General features: G+C 41.4%; 1 protein-coding gene across 5 annotated transcripts; it reads left to right on the top strand.

The window, feature by feature from the left end:
- The first annotated feature begins 429 nt into the window (after positions 1-429).
- Positions 430-18,095, top strand: TP53INP1 (tumor protein p53 inducible nuclear protein 1). 5 transcript variants are annotated; one of them, XM_058564643.1, is made up of 6 exons: positions 430-551; positions 1,729-1,847; positions 4,763-4,995; positions 7,848-8,108; positions 8,656-9,016; positions 13,213-18,095. In XM_058564643.1, exons 4-6 carry the CDS (start codon positions 7,997-7,999, stop codon positions 13,460-13,462), a joined length of 723 nt encoding a protein of 240 aa, XP_058420626.1. In that variant the 5' UTR covers positions 430-551; positions 1,729-1,847; positions 4,763-4,995; positions 7,848-7,996; the 3' UTR covers positions 13,463-18,095. The 5 variants fall into 5 exon arrangements, with proteins under 5 accessions (XP_058420626.1, XP_058420628.1, XP_058420627.1 ...); XM_058564645.1 differs by lacking the exon at positions 4,763-4,995 and adding an exon at positions 12,019-12,056 and having other exon boundaries at positions 13,213-13,292; XM_058564644.1 differs by lacking the exon at positions 1,729-1,847.
- The last annotated feature ends 4,938 nt before the right edge of the window (positions 18,096-23,033 follow it).

Below are 23,033 nucleotides of genomic sequence, written 5' to 3'. Positions count from 1 at the left end.
GGCCAAAAGGGCCACTGGGGTGGGCTCTTCCTCTCGCCCTCCAGGCCTCCCTCTCCCTCCTGAGGGTTCCCGGCTCTGTTCGCCTCCGGCCCCCCTCCTCTCCCAGTCGCCCCAGTGCCAACCGCCCCTCCCACACCCCCCTGCCCCTCCCGTCCGCTCGCCCCTCGTCTCCCCTCGGCACCCCGGCTTTTGTTGCCCGGGCTTGTTTCTAACTTGAGAGCGTCGCCCGGCTCGGCGCCAGGTCACGTGCGTTAGTGACAACCTCTCGCAGGGCGGCCCCGGGGCCCCCGCGCCGCCGATTGGTGGGCCCGGGGCTGGCGCGGCCCCGGGGCGGGGCGGCCGGGCGGGCGGGGCCCGACGGCGGGCGCAGCGGCCGATCAGCTGTTCCGAGCGCCGCACAACAACAAAAGGAGCGAGACGGCCGGCGGCGGCCAGCGGCGCGGCAGCAGGAGGGCTGGAGCGGCCCCGCGCCCGCGCCCGCCGTCCGGGGAGCCGCAGGACCTCAGCAGCCCCGCGCCGGTGCCGCCGCTCCGCGCTGCGCTCCGGCCCACGTAAGTGCGGGCGGCCGGCCCGGCGGCGCTGCCTCGACCGGGCGCCCTCCCGCGGGCCGCCGTCGTGCGCTCTCGGGCCTCCGCCTCCTCCCTCGCCGCCCCGGGCCGGGCCGCCCCGCTCGGCCGGCCCTCGGCGGGCCCCGCGGCCCCGGGGTGCGGGCGGGGGCAGCCGAGCCCCGCGCTGGGCGGCGGTTGGGTGTTTGGTTGCTGCCTCCTCCCCCGAGCGTGGCCTGTTTTCTTGGCCGCGCCGGGACCTCCTCCCCTGTCTCCTCCGCCTCTTGCTCCTCCTCACTCTCCTCCACTCCTCCTCCTGCACCCGGCTGTGCGCCTCGGGCTGCCCGCTCGTCACTCGGCGTCGGGGACTCCTGGCCTCAGGAGGCGTCCCTTCGAGGCCGCGGCCCCGCCGCTCGCCTTCTCCGGCAGCCCTCCTCCTCCGGCAGCCCTCCTCCTCCGGCAGCCCTCCTCCTCCGGCAGCCCTCCTCCTCCGGCAGCCCTCTCGGCACAGGGTCGCGCTCGGTAGCACAGTGGGCTCTGGCCACTGGGAACCTTGCTCTGTTACGCGGCGACCGGCGCTTAAGTGCCCGCTTCTCGGTTGTATGTTTCTTGACCCTGCTTGATCTTACACATCACTGTTTGAGCTTGCACCTGTGGAAAGAGCACTTTATTGCCCATCATAATTAAAATCCTAATCGTTTTGATCATTCACGCTGATTGAGCACTTACTGTGTGCTTTACATGCATTAGCTCATTTGATCCTGACAATAACCCTATGAAGTAGGCTTTATTATCTCGCGGATAGGAAACCCGAGGCCCAGAAAGATTAAGTAATTTACTCAAGGCCACACAGCCAATTAAAAGGAAATGGTTTTTTCTCTTTAAAAGTTGCAGATGGATTTTACCTGAGGATTCTTCGTTTTTATTGTATTTCCTAATTACATCTGCCCCTTATCTTCTATGTTAATTTCAATTTAGAGTGGATTAAAGAAGAGCCCCTTTTCATCTGTAACTTCCAAGAACTTCAGCATCCGTTGCTAAAAGAGCCTTTTCTGAATGCAAAGTAGTTTTGGGAAAAGGGGGGGAAAGGTGACCCATGGGGTCACTGAACAGAGGTAATAATGAGGTACCCCAAGATCCCGACATCACTTGTTTGGTAATTGAAATACATTTTTCATTGCAGATGTGAAAAGCACTGGGAAGCTGTTGATTTTTAAGGCACAGCCACTATAATTCTGAACTGGCAACAATTGTCAGAGGCCCCTGCCTGGAACCAGGACCCTCCTAATTTCTATGACCAAGGTCTCTTTTATTTTTTCATCCTGATTTTTGTTTTTTTTTGTGAATGCTCCCTCCATTGCCCCCTCCTATTTCTCTTGGGAATGGCCCTACTTTCAAAATTCAAGGTTAACAGGCACTGAATTACCACTTATTGCTGTCTTCATCCACTGTCATTCTGCCCTGAGGGCAGACAGTGGAGGGTCCCTGGGAGAATAACCTCCTGTAGCTAGTTGAATAGGCTGGTGGAAATGAAACAAGTAAAGACAACTTTCTTGCCTTGGTTTTTCTGCATTTTAAGATCTATGTTAAATTACTTGAATCAGCATATTTATTTTTCTAAACTAGTGAGAGAGGATGCAATATCAAGAGAGAGATAATTTTGAGGCCGTTTTTCAATCAAGATGTGTTAGGTTAGCCACCTGATACTTCGAAGCTGTCAAGAAACCACAACTGTACACATAGTTAGAAGTTAGATCATCAAAGTTGTGGTTTTCTTGTGTTTTTTTTTTTAATTTAAAAATGTTGTTTTTGGAGCCTCCTACTGGCAGCCAAAACCAACTGAAAAGCACTGTTCTCTGAAGTTCATAGAGCCAGAGTTGAGGCTGGAAGGAGCCTGAGAGATCAGGTGCAGGGAAAAAGCAAGACACCTGGAACCAGACAGACTTACACTCTAGTGCCAGCTCCACTCGTGATGGGCTCTGTCACTTTTGAGCAAGTTACTTAATTTCTCAGCCTCAGTTTCCTTATTAGTACAGTGGGACAAATAAGTACCTCAAGTCCCCATCACATACAGTAAGCAACAAATTGTAGCTCTAATTATTACATAAACGTTTTGCAGATAAAGATATTCAGACCCAAAGATGCTAAATGACTTGCTCACAGTCACACAGCTGGCTTAGAATGAACTTTAATATTCCAAGTTATATTTAACATTTCAAGTTAATATTTACTGGCTGCCTGCTATGTGTCAGGTACTATTCTAAGTGATACACACTTAATCCTCACGTTGGCACTATCATCTGCATTTTAGAGATAAGAAAACTGAGGTACCAAGAGGTTACTAAATATCCTAGGTTCATACAAGTTGCAAGTAGCAAAGCCAAGATTTCAAACACAGCAGGCTTTGGTGGCCTGTCTCAAAAATGAGAAAATAAATTACACCAACAAGCTCTTCCAGACTAGCAACTCCTTATCTAAGTTCTCAAACTAGAATGTTCTTCCCCATAAGTATTAAACTCAGCCACCTTTCTCTGCCCACAGAGCATTTCTACTCATGTAATAATATGAAAAACATCAGTGATAAAATGTTAAGTAACAAAGCAGGATACAGAATTGTGCATTCACTAGACCACAACTATGATAAAAAGAAATCGTATGTGTAGAAGAAAAAGCTAGAAGAAAATGTACAATATGCTACCAGTGATTGCCACAAGGCAGTGGAATAATTATTCTCTGTATTTATTTTCTAAACTTTCTATAATGTAGTTTTCATTTATTTTAAAAAAGCCTTTTTTTTCCCCAAAGGAAGGGTGGAGGTATTTTGAGCCCGCAGAACAGGGACAAAGCTGCCTTCTTGAAATACTGGGCCCAGACACTTTGTTTCTTTTCTCTACTGGGCTGAGACTGCCTTGCTGAGGTTGATTACCACTGAGAGCTTGCAGGTGCCCCAGAGAACAGCAGCGCCTCCCCACCTACCCTTCTTTGCCTCTGCCTCTTGGCTAAATTCCAGAGCTGTATTTGTAAATTTATCCTCTTAGAACATATGCTTCCTCTGGAATTTTCACTGCCTTAGAGTTGTGAATATCAAAAGTCAGTGATGTGGTGAGGAATGAAGTCTGAAGTTCTGTTTTGACTTTTAGCTCCACATAGAACCAGCCTCACCAAGAGCCTCCATTCCTGGGCAGGAGCTGCAGTGAGGAGTAGCAGTGACTGGGTAGGGACAGTCTCTGGGTCATTGGTGGGAGGATAGGCCATCAAGATTTTAGAGAAATTTTTCTAGAATAGCATTGTCCAATAGAAATATATAATGTGAGTTATATGTATGTTTAAATTTTCTAGTAGCCATATTAAAAAAAAGCAGGCAAAATTAAGTTTATTAATATATTTTATTTAACCTAATATATCCAAAATTATTTATTATTTTAACATATAATCAATATAAAAATTATTGAGATGTTTTACATTCTTTTGGGAGGGGTACTAAAAAAAAGTCAAAGCAGAACTTCAGACTTTACTCCTCACCACAATCACTGACTTTTTGATATTCACAACTCTAGGGCAACGATACAACTAAAGTGAAAATTCCAGAGGAAGCATGTGTCCTGAGAGGATAAATTTACAAACACAGCTCTGGAATTTGGTAAAGAGGTAGCATCTTTGCAATACATTCCAGTGTATTTTACACACACAGCACATCTCAGTTCAGATGTACATTTTCATTGGAAATACTCGATCAGTTGTTCCAAACGCACTTGAAAGTTTTCTAAAAATTGGCTCAATTGTCAGCTTTTAAATTTAAATTTTAAATGGATTAAAATTAAATAAAATTTAAAATTCAGTTTCTCAGTCACCCTGGTCACATTTCAAGTTCATTCACCTAATGTGCCTGGCAGCCAGCTCGCTGGACAGTTGAGCGTCTTGGGGTCTCTGCATTAGCTCCTTGTCCTTTGTGACACCTGCAGAAAGCAGAGCCAAAGGAAGGTTGCGCAGTTAGACCAACATCACTTCTTCATTGTGCTGGAATCTGTGGGGAGAGTGACGGGTCATGCAACACAGTCTCCCTGTTTCTCTGACAGTGAGCCCTACGCTCAGAAGGGCTGCGTTGTGTAGCTCCAGCCACCTGAGGTAGAAGCAGAGCCAGAACCCTCACTTGCTGGCACGCAGGCCCGCACTCCTTCCACCCCTCTCCAAAGCTCCACTCTGTGTCCTTCCCATAGGGTCTCAACAGGTGTGTCATGTAAATACCACCAGTGACTCGGGAGAGATGAGGATGAGCGCTTCCCTTTCCAGGCTGGGAAACTCTGAACGCTCTGCCCACCCAAGGTTGGCTGCCCTTGCAGGAGACATGGAACATCTGGAGGCAGCCTCTGACTTTGGGACACAAAAAGAAGATTGACTTGTGCTGCCCTGTGGAAAGCTCCTCTGGAGACACCTTTCCTGTGGCAGTTGTGTATGTTCTAGCCATAAGCTGGCTTTCATTACATGGGTTTGGAGCTGTAGCCAGAGAGGGCAGTTTGCAGTTGGGAACCCAAAGCTGCCCAATTGCAGTCGCTCCAGCAATGTTTTCTGACTTGTAGCTGCCACTTAACTAGCCTGGGCCCCACCTTACCCTCACACAGCGTTACAGTTGGGGGACAAGGCACTCATTCAGGATGAGCAGGAGTTCCGCTGTGGGATGCTCTCCTCCCCACCCAGCAGCTCCAGCTTCCTTGCTGATCCAGGGCCTGAGGGCAGCCCTGTACTCAAGAGAATTGGGGTCATTCTCTCAACTGGTTCAGCAGAAACAGAATTGTACTTGGGGCCAGTATCTCCCTCTATAAGTTAAGAGAAATGGGGGAAAGATTTTAAAAATATCTTTTTTCCCCTTCTAGTTTATATGCTCAAACCCTTATTTACATCAGACCTTGTGAAAGCTCATCTTAGGGGCTGTAACTGTCACACCCAGTGAGTCAAGCAAACTACACAGCCCACTTTTCTTCTGATTTCTCTTACATGGAACATAAAACAGAATTTGAATTCTCTTGCTAGAGCTCCAGCCTTCACGGTCTGGCCATGTTGCTCTGCAGGGTTTCAGGAAGACTGGTTAGGCAAGTGACACTTCCTGTTTACCAGCTTTTAATAATTAATGGCTGAGGACGATGGATTGTGACCACAAAAGTGTTCAAATGCCATTTATTTGAACATACATTCATATGCTCCACATTTGTAGTAGCGTGCCAGACAATTGGCAGTCCATTTTGCCCATAAAGAGTTGAACCAAGTCTCATCAACTACAGATTCTAACTACATTTACAGCTAAAGATGATTGTTTTGAAAATGAAATGTCAAGAGTCTGAAGTTATGGATTCAAGATTGATGCTCCATGTGAGAAAAAGAAGCGTCATTTGGCGAGGTGCTTCTCACCACTCCTGGATGATCTCATCCACTTTTATGGTTTCTGTCACCCACTGTGTGTTGACAACTCCCAAATCTGTGCCCCCAGCTGAAACCGTGCTCTTGAACTCCAGAGCCCGGTGTTCAGTTCCCACTAAACGTCTCCAAGTGTGTGACTTAAAGCTTTCCCCAAGTCCACATGTCCACAATGGCCAAGCTGCACCTTCTGCAGGATACTCCTAGTCCACTAAGTGGTCATCCTTGACTTCTCCCTGCCCTTAACTTCTGGCTCACAAGGTCCTGCAAGACCTGCTCTCACAACCCTCCCTCTGGACCTTGAGGCATACTGAAGGTGCCGCATCCTCCCTCATCTGCAGGTTTCCACTGTTCCTTCTCCCCCTTCCTCCATGCTTGGTCTTCCTAGCCACTCAAGATTAAAGTTGTTTATTGCAGGAGTCCTTCCCTGACCTCCACCTGCGTAGATCTCAGGAACACCAGTGCTTCTCTTTCCATGGCATTCATCACCCTGGGTTGATGCACTTGCTGTGGGAGGTCCTTATTCACTGCTGCCTCCCCTGCGCTTAGCACTACACCTGGTGTGTAATAGGTGCTTAGTAAATATTTGTAGAATAATAGTTGACTGACAGAGAACTTTGTGCCAAGTGCCTTGCTGAGTATGTTGCCTATATTATCTCATTTTACTAGAGTAGGTCACAGAGACCATCTAGGAGGTGGTTATTGGCAAAGTCCAGAGAGACACCAGGTTGGCTTCAACTAGGATGAGTGATGGAGAGAAGGAGGCAGATCCGAGCTCCTTGTGCAGCTAGAGTCAAGAGGGCCGGCCGATAGTTTGGATGAGGGGTTGGGGGGGAGCGGGGGGGATGGTAGGGCACAAAAAAAGTCAAGTGTGACTGCTAGGTTTTGGGCCTGAATAACTGCTGGATGCTGCTGCTTCTGCTTACTGAGAAGGGGATGAGGGCAGTGTACCTGAGTAAGTTTGTGGGGAAAAAGTTAAAAGTTCTCTTTGGTATGTGTTAGGTTTGATATGCCTGTCAGGTAACCAGGCAGAAATAGATATATAAATCTGGAACTCAAGAATAAGATAAGACAAGACTGGAGTTCCTCATTTAGAACTCACCAGAACTCCATGAGGTAGGAACTATGACCAACTGAAGTAGTGTAACTTCCTAACTCATAGGGCATAAGCAGCAGAGCGAGCATTTGAACTTGCTCTTGACTTGAACAGCATTTAACTACAGCACTAACTGTTTAGCCACTACACAGTGAATGTTGTTCCCAGATCTAGTCACTGTCAGCTCAGTTTTCTACAGTGTAAATCTCCCCATGCCAGCTGCAGGAAATGTTTTGAAGGTCCAAGGGTGCTGCAGTTACAGATTTTAAATGTAATTAGGTATGCTTACAGTCATATACGAGAAGTACAGAGCAGAGGAGAAAATGAGCCAGGAATGATGAGGGCTGGCATAACGGTGGTCACTGGGCACGATTGCTCATTTGGCAGCTTCTGGGCTGTTGAACTGGGCAGTTGAATATCTTATAGCAAGACCATGAACATCCAGTTTTTGCTCTAACAGAAAAGCAGTATTGCAGTCTGAAATACGTTATTCAAATTTCCCTTTATTATAAAAGCACAAATGCGAAAAAGAACCAACTCTTTCCCTTTTATTTCACATTTTAAGATATTCACAGGTTGTGTTTGAGTACCCAATTCATAATGTTTTGTAAATAAGAGATACTGCATTTCTTGTGTTTGACTCCTGCAAGAAGGGAACAGCTATAGATGTAGGCTAAGGCTTGTGCTTTCTTCTAAGGGTGGGTGTGTATGTACTTTTAAATATATGTAAAATATACTTAAATATTATGTAAATATACACTGATTTGAAATAACCTCCTTTTTCTATTTTATTTTAGGGATGGTGACTCTTCCTGCTTTTTGCCTAAGTTGAATAAGCACCGTGTGCACTTTAATCCCCTGTCGGTGCCATCAGGCTGACTGAAGACAGGGTTTTGAAATCTCAGCTATCAAGACATCCAGCCAAAGTCTCAATCTTGCCTTAACAATGTTCCAGAGACTAAATAAAATGTTTGTGGGTGAAGTCAATGCTTCTTCCAACCAAGAACCAGAATTTAGTGAGAAAGAAGATGATGAGTGGATTCTTGTTGACTTCATAGGTAAGCTATTCTCAGTGACTAGTCATCACAGTTACAGTAGAAACTCTTACATCTCAGTTTTTGCATAAGTAAACCAGTAAATCTGAAGATTTTTAAGCCTTAAAAGTAATTAAACAAGATTTTGTCTAAAAAAATTGCAGGAAACATCCTGTGCCAGACAATCAATCAGTGAAGTTGACTGACATCAGACTTTCTAGTTTTGTAACCCCCTTATACCCTGTTCAAATCAGAGGCACTTTAATAGGAAACCCTAATACTAGACAAGCAGTAACCCATATGGCTTGTTATATGTTTACTCAGCAGAAGGGAAACAGTCTTAAAACCATTCTTGCAAAGCCAAAACACACACGCGCGCGCGCACACACAGCTCAGAAATTATTGTATAATCATTATGAGTGAATATAACTGGTTTTGTTTCTGACCTAAATAAGAGAAGACTCTAAGCATCAGCTAACAGTATTGTCTCTTCTTTTTCTGTGTTCTGTGATACCACTGTGATATTCATCCTCCCATGGGACTTTACCGACGCCTGTGGACTATGATCTAGACACTTGCACTGGTTTCTCAGCAGCAGAGGACGAGGAAGAAGAAGACATCAGTGAAGAGGCACCTACTGAGCATCCTTCAGTCTTTTCCTGTTTACCTGCATCTCTTGAGTGCTTGGCTGATACAAGTGATTCCTGCTTCCTCCAGTTTGAGTCCTGTCCGATGGAGGAGAGCTGGTTTATCACCCCTCCCCCATGTTTTACTGCAGGTGGATTAACCACTATCAAGGTGGAAACCAGTCCTATGGAAAACCTTCTCATTGAACATCCCAGCATGTCTGTCTATGCTGTGCATAATTCCTGCCCCAGTCTCAATGAGGCCAGCTGTGGGGCTGACGAATTTCATAACCCAAGTAGTCCCAGGTATGTTTTAAGTATTTTATGCTCTCCACATGTAGTCTGTTCAGCATGCATTTTATTTATTTCTACTACAATTCAAAGCTAAGTTCTTAGGAGATGCAAAGTAGTCTTGTCAGAGATTTATGAAAGTATGTACACAGTGCACAAGGCAGTTGATGGTATAAAAAAATTGTTCATTTTAGATTTTCAAAAAAGTTAGTTATATATCCTCGTTTTATTATTTTCTTCGAAGCACTTGTTAACATTCCACCACATTTATTCTCTCTGTATATGTGTATATATAAATACACACATACATTTGTTATCATTTTGCAGAACCTTTTGAAAGCAAGTGGCTAACGTGCTGAGTGATTTTCAAATGGCAAACACTTAGGGGAAGAGGATGATTTTGTAGGAAACAAATGACATGCACATATAAGATACTGTGAAAGAAAAAAAGTTAGTTGTAGCATGGCCTCAGTTATATAATGGAGAGCTGTCTCATTTATAATATTCTGCTACTGAATGGAAAGAAAAGACTGGCATTTCTTTTTTGTGTGTGTGTGTGTGTGTGTGTGAGGAAGATCATCCCTGAGCTAACACCTGTCGCCAATCCGCCTCTTTTTTGCTGAGGAAGACTGGCCCTGGGCTAACATCTGTGCCCATCTTCCTCCACTTTATGTGGGACACCGCCACAGCATGGCTTGATAGTGGTGCGTTGGTGCGCGCCTGGGATCCGAACACCGGGCCAACCCCAGTGGAGCGCGCGTACTTAACCGCTACGCCACCGGGCCGGCCCACTCTGGCACTTTATTGACTGGATTATTTGGGGTATCAAATTCAACAAGAATAGTATATCTTAAAATACAACTCTCATTTTCTTCCAAGTAGTCTTAGGTAGGTCACATCAAATGGCACTTAACCTTGAAAACCTGAGAAATCTTAAGCATGAAGTAAAATGACAGTTTTATCAAAATGTGTTGCTCAAAGAGTTGCTTTCTGCCTTACAAAGGAAAGAGTTCACACCCAAACAATGTTTTGTTGTTATATGGGGGTCCCAAGTGGTCTGAAAGGCTCTGTTTGAGTTGCAGATGGGTTGAGGGCCTAAAGATTGAGGGAGGGTCCTGGTCAGTGAAGAGTGATGTATTCCAAAACAAACTTAAAGACATTCTGTGGTCTTTATCCAGGGAATATATTCAAGCTTGCTCCCACCCACTAAAATAAAGCCCATGGCCGTGTTAATTAGCTCGAAGTCCTGCTAGTCCATGATGCATGTTAGTGGAAGGTTCCCGATGGTGTTAAAGTATTTTGGAGATGCTGCACTGACTTAATTCCTTTAATACCTGTCAAGGGTACAGGTGAATTGGATTCTTTGGAGCAGTTCAGAATATTCCTATGGTTAGTGCTGTCACCCAAAGGGCCCCTTTTGGATTGTCCAGGCTCCAACTCTACTAACTAGACCATTGTATATATCTTCTACTATTTCCTGTTTGCCAAATATAAACAAAGCCCAGGCAGCTCATTAATTTGTTAACTTTACCAGAGTTTGCTGCACTCTCAAGTCTCAATATTGTAGATGATCTTGAATGAGCATAAACATATGCTTGTACCAAATTGAGAAACAGTTTGCTTATATGATTACCTAGGTTTTATACTGGGTAAGATCTTTGATGGGAAATGTTACTTTAACTGGCACTTTATTCAGTGCTGTAAGTTTATCAAAAGGTCAGTGTTTCAGGCATTCCAACAAAAATTTAAAATATAATTTTTTGGAGGCAGTATTGATTTAATTGCTTTATAGTTGATTCAAATTAATTTCTTCACTTCTTAAAAATTCTTCCCACCTTATTCTGATTTCACCTCTTGAGAAATTCCACTCAAGAACTTAGCATGACTAATAGTCACTTGAAACTTACTGGCATTTGCATATTTACTTTACAGTATTTAAAGTGTGTGTGTGTGTTCAGCAGCTTTGTAAGTAACTTACAGAAGCAGTACATGTGCACTGCAGAAAATTAGAAAATGCAAATATGCAAAAATTTAGAATTTTAAAATGGCATTCCCACAACCTAGAGGTGAATACTGTTAAGACCCTAGGCCATATATCCTTCCAGATTATTTTTTCTGTACGTGCCCATGGGCATGCACATACACACACACACCATTTTTAACCTAAATGGGATCAAGCTGTGTATACTATTTTATAATCTGCTTCTTTAGGCAATGATTTCCACCCTTTTCTTTTCAGTAAAATTTCACTTCCTCTACTACACAAACCATACTCAGATTTCCCCACTAGAGCCTAGAATATTTCATCTAGTTTGTCCAAACCAGCATCCAGTCCAGGACCTTGCACTGCATCTGGTTATGTGTTTGCAGTTTTGATGCAGTGAGAATGTTCATTTTTTAATATCTTGTTTGTTTTTGTATCTTGTTGCATGTTTTGATGTAACATATAGAATAAACAAATATGTACTTTTCCATATATAAAGGATCAAAAGAACACACTTAACTTTATATGAATTCTTTCTGAACATAAGAAAGTACTGCAAATTATTATAGTTTATAATAACTGAAATTTTTTTTAACATCCTTATGTTTGGATTTGAAATTCTTTTTAGAAAGGCCCACATAATCAAGAGAGAAGTCAGATGTTACCAAAATTAGGAGGATGGCTATGTAGTAAACATCTATATTTGCTGAGCAGGAAATAAATCATATGTCTTTCAGAAGTTAGATTGTTTCCAGCCTGTCTTTGGGGATATTACCATAAAGCATGTAAAAGTAAAGTACTTCATACTTACAGATAGGCTTCAGAGTGTACGTTTTATTGCATTTTAGCCTTTATAGATATTGTCTGTGAAGGTTCATGTGCTATCATAGTCTTAAATTAAGTAATATACAGCCTTTAATGACCCATAGTAAACCAGTTATAATAAAGAAAAATTGACCACATCCTAACGTAAAATTAAATAGCATTTTAAATCTTACTAGTAATTTAATAGTTCACCATTTAACATTTGTAGGGCCAGGAAAAGCTGCTTATAAGACTCACTGGCACAGAGTAAGTATATTCCCTTTGAAACTTGTGATATGTGTTCTCAGTCTGAGCAGGGAGGCTGAGGTCTTGAGGCACCCACCTTTTAAAAACCACTGTCTTTATTTTAATTTCTCTCTGTTAGTTTCTTAATGTGGCCTGCTTTAAGTCTACTATTTAAAAAATATATATATTAAAAGATAATAGTGTTTTCCTCTAGTGATTATAGGCAGAATATATAACTGCCATTTCTGTGTAAAATAACCCTTAAAAATCTTAAAACTCTTCATGTTATGTGTTAGTATAGTTTAGATCTATCCTATTTGATTAGCTTTTAATATAGAAAACATAAAATAATCATATGGTATGTAGCTATATTTTAGGATTACATGTTCTCTAAGGGTCTTTATAACATTGCTATGCAAATGCTGTTCCAAAATGTGTGTGTGATATAAATTAAAAACTTAAAGTTGTTTTCTGTAATAAGCAGGTAGCTTCTTACCTAGAAAAATGTTAAATGAGTAGAATTTCCTTATGCATATTTCTATTAAATATAGATTTAAAGCTTGTTTCCTAGGATATGTTACTTAGAGACAGAAAACGTCTGTGAAGGTGCTCTTGGCACAGTGCACCAGTGTTAACCATGCTTCACGACCATGGTCTTTGGAGTAAGACCTGCTTTAGAATCTTGGTTGAGTCAGTTAATAATTGTGACCTTAACATCTCTGAGCCTTAGCTTTCTGACCAGTAAAATTTGGAAATTAAAATATTTTCCTCTTAAGATTATGGTGAGAATTAAAATACATAATATTTGCAAAACAGTTGGCAAATGCATATATGCAATAAATGTTAGTTCCCCTCCCAGAAAAGCTTATATAAATGTGTTTGCTGTATAACTGAAATTCACTCAAAGTGTAAAGCATTTTTTGAAAAAAAATACAGTCTACTAAGTTAACCACCTGTGGATTACATGGCATATTTCTGTTAAAAGTTGGCTTCTCCTTTCTACCATTATCAGTCAGTCATTATCAGTCACAAAATATAAACTTGTATGTCAGCCATGAGATACTAAGCTCTCATTCAACCATAAACAGGTGTGGCAATTGAATTGCTTAGTAACTTTTTCAATTTCATTAATAACATACTCTGTTATTTCATACATCTCCATTTTTTTCTGTTTCAGAGTAGAAGCTCAAAGTGAAATGGGGCAGCACATTCACTGCTATGTTGCAGCTCTTGCCTCTCATACAGCTTTTCTGGAACAACCCAAGAGCTTTCGCCCTTCCCAGTGGATAAGAGAACATAGTGAAAGACAGTCTCTGAACAGAAATAGCCTTCGTCGCCAAAATCTTACCAGGGATTGCCACTCTCGGCAAGTCAAGCACAATGGGTGGGCTGTTCATCAGCCCTGCCCACGTCAGTACAATTACTAAGAATTTCAAGTTTTGGTTGGTTGGTTTCTCTTGGTTTCTGCATATGTGTGTGTGTGTCTCTGTGTGTGTCTGGACAATGAAGATGCTGTCTCTTTACAGCCAGTTGATGACCAATCACATAGTTTTATCAGTGTGTTTAGACACTATCTTGAAAACCAGATTTACATGCTGTGTATCACATAATGCCTTGCTCTTAACATTTACTTTTTTGTAAATTTGTTCAGAATATTTTTGGAAACATATCAATACAATTACAGTGTTTGGTGTTTAGGGATGTCTTTGAATCTAGTAAGGTGTATATGAGTTAGCATTTTAAAGACATTTCTTCCCAAGTACGAGAATAGGCATCTTTCATTTTATTTTGTATTACTTAATCAATCTTTTGAGTAAGCAAAAATTTATTCTCAGGGTCAGCCATACACTTTATTGACCAGTACTTGATAATCTTTTCTGTATATAATGAATACATTTTTACACACTAACATAAGCATTAACAGGTGATAGTTGCCATGGATATAATGGAATTATGGCTGAACTTTCTTTTGAAAGAAAACTTGATATATTTCTGTGTGTATGGGTTTTTTTCCCCCCAGATTAGCCATGCAGTTCATTTTGGAATTCAGGTACATTAAGTGTTAGTGAACAGTGCATTTAGTAATTCTGATGTGACTGTGTGACGTGGTACAAACATTACAGGTATTGTAGGACAAAAGCGCTTGTCTCACACGCAGAGGGATTAATTAGACCCGTGAAATTGTATTTGGAAAAATATATGTCCACAACTAACCATTAGTTCACTATTTAAGTTGTTTGGAATCTGTCCTGCCAGCTCTGCCCACTCACCACCTCACATCAGCTGTAAATTCAGAAGTACTTGTCCAGGCACTTGAGTGACTTCATACTGACATCTGCCCAAGGGAAAAGAGAGAGGCTTTGTATTTCTAATACAGTGATAAATCCTCTGCCATGGAGCCTGTCCTCCAAGTGGCAAGCAATGTGGGGGGAATTCCTGGTGACATCTTTTCATAGCATCTCGATGAGAAGTGACAGGTTGGCTTCCTTGAGTTTTCATTTTTTGTTTTAACTCGGGCTTCAGGCAGAATCTGTAACCACTTTGGCCTCTGTTTCCTCCACCAACGGGGGAGTAGTAATATCTACCTCCCTCACAGTTGTTGTGAGGACTGTATACTGATTTGAGGTAGGGCTGTCTAGAACTGAACCTTGTCTGAAATTCCAAGGGCCTCTCTACTGAATTTAGTGATGGGGTGGGGCCTGTGGCCATTTTTCTGCCACAACTGTTCTTCAGTGTTGGTGCTAATGAGGCCAGGGCGCAGGGTTCAGTTCACACGGGGGCCAGTTAACTCGACACAGAGAAGATCTATTCCGTACCTCTAGCCAGTCACTTTATGTTTTAGCAGTTGTGATGGGTTTTGCTGAGCCATCCACTCTCTCACCAATTTCCTCTGAAATTAAGTTAAACACATTTACAATCCAAAGCACATTCTACTGACAGAACAGTGGTATCACCTTCAGAATCAAATAGCTTATTTTTCCGTCTCCTATGCAACCCTAATGAAATAAGTACACATCTATACAATGTTTTCAAGGGAAAAAGCAGCATATAGTTATGTGAAGTATTATATTTTTCAATAACCCTGTAGCAGCTTGATGCAGGGAACCATGGGAGACTTTTAAGTGAAGAGCTGGGCTCTTTTCTGACTCGATTGGGATGTTTAGAGTTGGAAGAGGTCAAATAGTGTAGTTAGATGGTGGTGGTAGATTCTTCTCCACTGGCTGTGACGAAGTGCCGGGAATGTCTCTTTAGAACAAGAGTCTAGATCCCCCTTCTCGCCTTATTCCCCTTCCATTTTGACTACCCCTTTATTTATTTGTTTTCTAATTAGGGGCCAAGTCTGTAAAGTCAAACTGAGCTAGAAGTTATTTTTTTACTATTTGTGTTTACCAGAGTTGGGAGATACGGTAGAGCTTTCATGAAGGTGTGTGTGTTTTACACCATGTCCGTTATAGCGCCATGTGTTGGTAACTTGAAAATAGACCAGCTAAATGTTTTCTGGATGTAAGCCTCTGGATACATGGGGTCTCTTTCTTCATATATCACATGCAAGTTGTTAGTACCTCAGGAGCTACAGAAGTTCAGCCATGAGAATTTGTTTGGCAGCATGAACAGGTTTGTATATTAAACCACAATGGTCTTTTTTTTCTATTATTTTTTTAAATTTCCTGATACCTTAAATACATTTACATCTCTTTCAGTTATTGATATTTTGTTTGCCTTATCTGGGCCTAGTTTTTTATGCTTTGTACCTGGAAAACAAATGATTTCAGTCTTTGGGATGTTTGTTCAGGGTAAGGGTTACCATACCATCTGTGATATCACACTGTGGTTTCTGTCTCAGTATCTAAGGTTTCTGTCTAAAATTGACACATGTAAGGACTGAAGAAAGTAGTTACATAATTCAGTGAAGTTCTTGGTCATTAGATGTTTGTTAGGCATCTACAACGTGCAAGACACAAGACCGATAATAACACAGAATGAAGTTGAACTGTTAAGTATTCTGTGAAACATGGCCAAAATGCAATTTATTATAAGTTAATTATTATTTTTGCTGTTGTAAATATTAGTGGTTTACAATGTGCTTTAGTGCATATTCCATAAAAATTCAGGCAGTGAGAAATAAGACCGCTCTGAGTTTAGTACTCTGACTGTTTCTAAACTGATAATAGAGAATGTTACTTGGAAAAAGTCTGGAATATGTGGTGCACACAAGCAGTACTTCATGAATGAGTTTCTTGGTTTTCACAGTGCACCGTTTCTCAAAGTTTGTGTTTTTGTTAAAACCTTTTATAATGTATATCCTATGTTTATTACTTTTTCTTCCTCAACTAATTGAATTATGTACTGCACTGGAAGTTGAAGATTAACCATCAATTATTTATCTTCTGTGGCAATGCATTTATATGGTTGGTGGGTGGGGAATTTTTTGCAGAAGGTGCAAAGTGATTGGATTTTGGACTTCCTATTCCAGGGAGCCTTTTTTACCTTAATTTCCTGTATGTTTTTCCAGTTCCCATGCAGACTGTTCCTGTTTACATTACCTTCTCTGTTGTATCACTACTTTGATTCTAGTGAGAATACAGTTTACTTAAAACTTGAGAGGGTCATTTGTCATCACCTATTGTTTTTACTTCTCATGTCTGTGTAGTACACTGGTTTATAATCTTTATGTCTTCATTAAATCTGAGTGTCTTTGCTATTTCTCCTCCTCCTCAAGGAAATATATTGTCTTTATATACTCTTGAGAAAAAAGAGCTAAGAAGGGTATCTTCCTTATCCTCATTTTCTTTGAGTTGGAAACAAAAAAAATGAAGGATTCCAACTAGAAAATAGACACTTAAATTTAAATAGATTAAGGGGGAAAGTTAAAGAGTTTCCAAGTACTAGTTTTTGTTTCTAGAATCAGTTAAGAGACTGCTCCTTGTACTGGAGATACTAGCCTATGTCTGTAATGTTACCTTAAAATTATCTTTTTATTTTATAGGCCCATACATACCGGTTAAATTCTTTTAAACGTTCGGCTACTATCGTGGATGGTTTCACTGCCATCAGCCATGTTGATGTTATTATAAATGGCATCCTTATCTACTTATTTTAATGCTTAAGGTTTTATATAAAATGCTTTATTTAGAAAACCTACATAATACAATGGTGTCAGCCTTGCCATGTACCAATTTCACTTGAAATTTGACACCAATTACAGTGGTTTGGGGTGGAGAAGGAGGTACTGGGAAGCATACAGATAAGGATACCTTTTTCTATTTACAATAGTATCCTTTATGTGGTAGGAGAAGTTACTATTCAAAGGAAGGCAGCTTAAGTGGATAATGTTTTGTATATTGTTACGAATTTTCCTGACAACATTTTTTTTTAATTGGGTAATTGTTAAATGCCCAGTTTTGCTCTTATTTGCCTGAAGTTTTAGTATTTGTTTTCTAGGTGGACTTCTAAAAACCAAACCCGTACTTGGGGAGGTTAGATATGTGTGTTTCCAGACTTGGTGTGTATGAGTGGTTTTGCTTGCTTTTTGGTTGTGTTTTCCTCCAGAGATTTGGAACTTTAATCAGTAATTGTGTGTGTTATTTAAAAAAAAAAGTGGCTTTGGTTTTTGTCTCGAGTAAAATTGTAAACACGTTTGCTTTTCAAGGGCAGGGCATCAGTTACAGAGACTAAAGAGTATTATAGGTTGTACTATGTGCCTTCTCGATGTATTTCTGGACACAAATTTTTTTCAACAACTTGAAAACTCAAAAGGGACATTTGGTTAGGTTATATACTGTACAGCAATCTATGCATAAATGGCAGCTTGTTTTCTTGAGCCACTGTCTAAATTTTTTTTCTGTTTTTATAGAAATTTTTTATACTGATTGGTTCGTAGATGGTCAGTTTTATATACAGACTAAACAATACAGCACTTTGCCAAAAATAAGTGTAGCATTGCTTAAACATTGTATATTAACACCAGTTCTTTGTAATTGGGTTCAGTGGTGGTGCATTTTGCACTACGTGGAGTTATGGTTTTTAATCTGTCAGTTAATAAAATGTCCTTTAACTTCACATTCGTCAGATGCTCTTATCTTTGTGATCATTTGTCTTAAAACTAGGTACAACTTACATAAAATACTTGCTGTTTAGTTCTACTTGTCCAAAAGATGTGTTCAATATGCATTTTAAATACTTTTTTAAACAACTTGTGTAAAATTAGCATATTAAAATTTTTTACCTAAAATGAGTAATCATTTAAGTGAACATCAGTTTGAGGGTGACTCCCAGCCAGTACCTTTTCCCTCCAACCAATCTGTGTTAAAACACAAATATAGAATTTAAAACACTGGTTCTTAGCCTTTTTTAAGCTAGCTTGGTGAAATCTCAGTGGCTCTTTTCCCAGATAAATGCAGACACAATCTTATATAAACATTTTAGGACAATGTGGACATCTCTGATGTCCATTAATGCACTCTGTTATGGAGTTCTAGTTTAAATAGGCCAGTAAACATTCAGAATACTTGACTAGGAAGCCCAAAGAACAACTATCATGTTAATGAATGAATCCTTGGGGAAGATCAGTGTCTAGAACTGTAGCCTATTTCAAGACAGATTTTTATCACCTCTGAGACTCTCAGCTGAGATGAAAAGATTGGGGGCAGGGCTGAGGAAGGGCCACCCCAAAGATGAAAATAAGGTCACGAAAGTTGCCTTGGGAAGGAGCAGCTTGAACAGGTTTGTGAACAACAAAATAAAAATTATATTATTGACTTATTACTCATAGAATGAAATAGATATTCGTGACTGTATATTGATATAAATAAATGAGGGAGAAGAGGGAGCTCTTTTTTGTGTGTGTGAGGAAGATCAGCCCTGAGCTAACATCCATGCTAATCCTCTTTTTTTTTTTTTGCTGAGGAAGACCGGCTCTGAGCTAACATCTATTGCCAATCCTCCTCCTTCCCCCCCCCCCAAAGCCCCAGTAGATAGTTGTATGTCATAGTTGCACATCCTTCTAGTTGCTGTATGTGGGATGCGGCCTCAGCATGGCTGGAGAAGCGGTGCATCGGTGCGCGCCTGGGATACGAGGGAGCTCTTTACAGAATTCCGATTAATAAACAGAGCAAGGGAAATACAAAATCACCTTTAGGCAAACGCCACAGTAATAACTGTTACAGGCAAATTATGGGCAGAGATTTGAAGAGAAATGTGGCATAATCATCTCAAAGCATCTCCCCCAACATATTCATCAATTACAAAAATAAAAATAGTAACTCTGTAGTGGAGAAACCCAGCAGACACCACATTAACATTACCAGGTTAGCATTACCAGTAATAAGACACTGAAATCGTGTACCCTTTAATATGATACACTGTGAAGGACACATCATTTCTGTGGCAGTCTTGTCAGAAACGCCTAACCTTGATCACTGGGAAAACATAAGACAAACTCAAATTGAGGGACAGTCTACAAAATACCTACCCAGTACTCATCATAAGTGTCAAGGTCATGAAAAATAAGGAACGAATGAGGAACTGCCACAGATTTTCAGAGAATTTAGTAGACCTAACAACTAAATGCAATGTGGGGTCCTGGTTTGGATCCTGGAATAGAAAAAGGACATTAAGTGAAATTCATATAAAATCTGTATCATAATTAGTAATATGATGTTTATGTCCTGATTGTGATCATTGTACTGTGGTTATAAAAGTTGTTAACATTAAGGGAAACTAGAGTAAGGGTATTTTTGCAACTTTTCTTTAAGTCTAAAATTATTTCAAAATCAGAAAGACTACAACGAATGAAGAGACAAGCCACAAAGTGGGAAAAGATGTTCACAACACGTAGTCAACAAAGGACTAGTATCCAGAATACATAAAGAAAGCTAACAAAATAGTGAAAAAAAAAAAAATTGCAAAAGTCTAATAGAAAAATGGGGAAAAGCCCTGAACAGGCACTTCACAATAGAGGAAACTCAAATGGCCAATTAATATTTGAAAAGATACTAAACCTCATTAGTAATCAGAGGAATACAAATTAAAACCATAATGAAATACCATTCTATATTCACTTGATTGGCAAAAATTAAAGACTGACAATACCAAGTGTGGATGCTCTACTGTTGATATGCACACCCTTGACCTAGTTTATTCCATTCCAGGTATAAACCATACAGAAATGTGTGCTTGTGTGCATCAGGACTCATGTACAAGAACTTTCACTATGACGTTTTTTTTCAACAGCCAGAAGGTGGAAATGCCAGTGTCCACTAGAGGTAGATTGGATAAATTGTGGTACACTCACACAGTAGACTACTATGTAACAGTGAAAGTGAACAGTCTCTAGCGATACACATCAATATGGATGATTCTTAAAAATAAAGTCACAGAAGAATGTTTGCAACATGATTTCAACTACATATATAAAATTCAAAAGTTAGGCTGAGCTAAACAATCTGTGATTTGGGAGAGCATACATACCTATAGGAATATAAAAAGCAAGGGAATGATTATCACCCAAGTTAGTATGGTGGTTACCAGGCAGGAGAGAGGAGGGTGTGATCAGATGGGCACAGTCCAAGGCAGGGCTCCTCAAGTCCTGGCCCTGTCCTACTTCTTCAGCTGGGTGCTGGCTACATGAGCGTCACAGTACACTCATTCTTTATAGATGTGTTTTATACATTCTTATATACAAATGGATGACTATTTCACAATTCTTAAAAGATACACACACACACCTACTTATGTATTTAATACTTCCCAAAGGATGGACATGAAACTGCCTACAAAGAGAATTGGGGTCTAGGAGCTATGGTTAGAGGGAGATCCACTTGTCACTGTGTACATCCTCTTGTATTTAATCCTACTTAAAATTTTTTTCAGTTCCTTGGTTCTATTCCAGACCTACTAAATCAGAATCTTGGAAGGTGGCCTGGGAATCTGGATTCTTCAACAAGCTCCCCGTGTGATTTTTAGGCAGCTAACATTGAGAATCCCTAGTGTAGTGGGCAGGGTGGCAGAAGGGGGAAGTCAGTGGACTGCGCTGTCAAGAATTCCATGAACCAGAACCCAGTCCTTCCCGGAAGTGGAGAGCCCTAAACCTTTTCTTGGGAGAGGGGTCCCAGGCACAAGTTGGCTGAGCGCAGGAAGCCAGGGGCTCTCCATCTCGAAGGCTGCTGATTCATACTGCCATTCTGGAAATAGGAGGCAATGGCCCACCGACCATAATGTGCCTTCTTGGTCTCATGTACTCAGCCAGAGAAGAATATGACTGCTCTCTGTGTTGTTTTCTATGGCATCCTTCTATCTTGATCTCCTTTCTTTTTTTAGTGGTACTGCCTCAGTGATCTGTTTCATTAGATCATGGAGTATATGCAGTTGAGAAGTAATATGACTTGAGTTCTGTGTCGTTGCGTTACTTTTAGGTTTAAAATACTAAAGTATCATTCCTTAGCATACGAATTCATATTTCAAATAAAACTTCTGCCTGAATTTACAATTTAGGATGCCATAACACTGCAAACTCTAGACCTGGACTGTCTAATATGGTAGCCACTAGCCACTAGCCAAATGTGGCTATTTTAATTTAATTTTAATTAAAATTAAATTTAAAATTCAGTTCCTCAGTCATACTAGTCATATTGCGAGTGCTCAGTAGCTACACTTGGCTAGGGGCTATCGTATTGGACATCACAGACAGAACATTTTCATCATCCAGAAAGTTCTATTGGACAGTTTTCTCTAGACTATCAACAGTTCCACAGCTCCTATGCAGCGATCTCGACCCACTACTCTGGCATGTAGCTTTTTCTCCCACTTTACCTGCTTCAAATTATTAGAAATATTCAGGCTGATACCCTGTTTCTTCATGGCCACCCTCCTTCCTATCCAGCCTAGACCCCTTCTGCACCATTTTGGCCACTCTCAAGATTGCATGCTCCACTCTGAATCTTCTATCTTTCTGACATGCCGGTTCTGCTCATCTCCAACCTCATGTTAATCTGAATGCAGGACTTCGTTTCTATGCTTGAGCTGCCTAAGAGCTACTGGAGGAAATCACACAACTGTGGGAACTGGGGCCATGAGACACTTAGGGCGTACAAGCTTGAGTGCCACTGGCCGTCCTTCCTCCTCTTTACTCTCTTCAAGACCCCTAATCCCGTGCTGTCAAACTTGAATGTGCAAATGAATCATCTGGGAGACCTTGTTAAGAATGCAGATTCCGATCCAGTAGGTCTAGGGTGGAGCCAGAGATTCTGCCTTTTTTTTTTTTTCCATGAGGAAGATGAGCTCTGAGCTAACATCCATGCCAATCGTCCTCTTTTTGCTGAGGAAGACTGGCCCTGGGCTAACATCCGTGCCCATCTTCCTCTACTTTATATGGGACACCGCCACAGCATGGCCTGACAAGTGGTGCATCACAGTGCGTGCTCAGGATCCAAACCCGGGCCAGCAGCAGCGGAGAATGCGCAGTTAACCGCTACGCCACAGGCCGGCCCCTCTGCATTTCTAACAATGCTCACAAGTGAGGCCCATGCTGCTAGCTCACAGGCCGCCTTTGAGCAGCAAAGCTCTAATCCAGTGGTTCTCAAACTTTAGTGTGCATCAGAATTAACTGGAGGGCGGCCCGGTGGTGCAGCAGTTAAGTGCGCGCGCCCTGCTTTGGCGGCCCGGGGTTCGCAGGTTCAGATCCGGGCGCGCACCAACGCACCGCTTGTCAAGCCATACTGTCGCGGCGTCCCATGTAAAGTGGAGGAAGATGGGCACAGATGTTAGCCCAGGGCCAATCTTCCTCAGCAAAAAGAGGAGGATTGGCATCTGATGTTAGCTCAGGGCTGGTCTTCCTCACAAAAAAAAAAAAAAAAAGAATTAACTAGAGGGCTTGTTAAAACATAGATTGCTGAGCCCCCACCTCCAGTTTCTAATTCAGTAACTGGGATGGGGCCTGAGAATGTGTGTTTCTAACAAGTTCCCAGGTGCTGATGCTGCTGTTGGTCTGGGGAACACACC

Source organism: Diceros bicornis, chromosome 21 (genome assembly GCF_020826845.1).
Source record: "Diceros bicornis minor isolate mBicDic1 chromosome 21, mDicBic1.mat.cur, whole genome shotgun sequence".
Classification (NCBI taxonomy): domain Eukaryota; kingdom Metazoa; phylum Chordata; class Mammalia; order Perissodactyla; family Rhinocerotidae; genus Diceros; species Diceros bicornis.
Note: the sequence above shows the minus strand (reverse complement) of the source record. Positions and strands in the feature narration are given on the sequence as shown.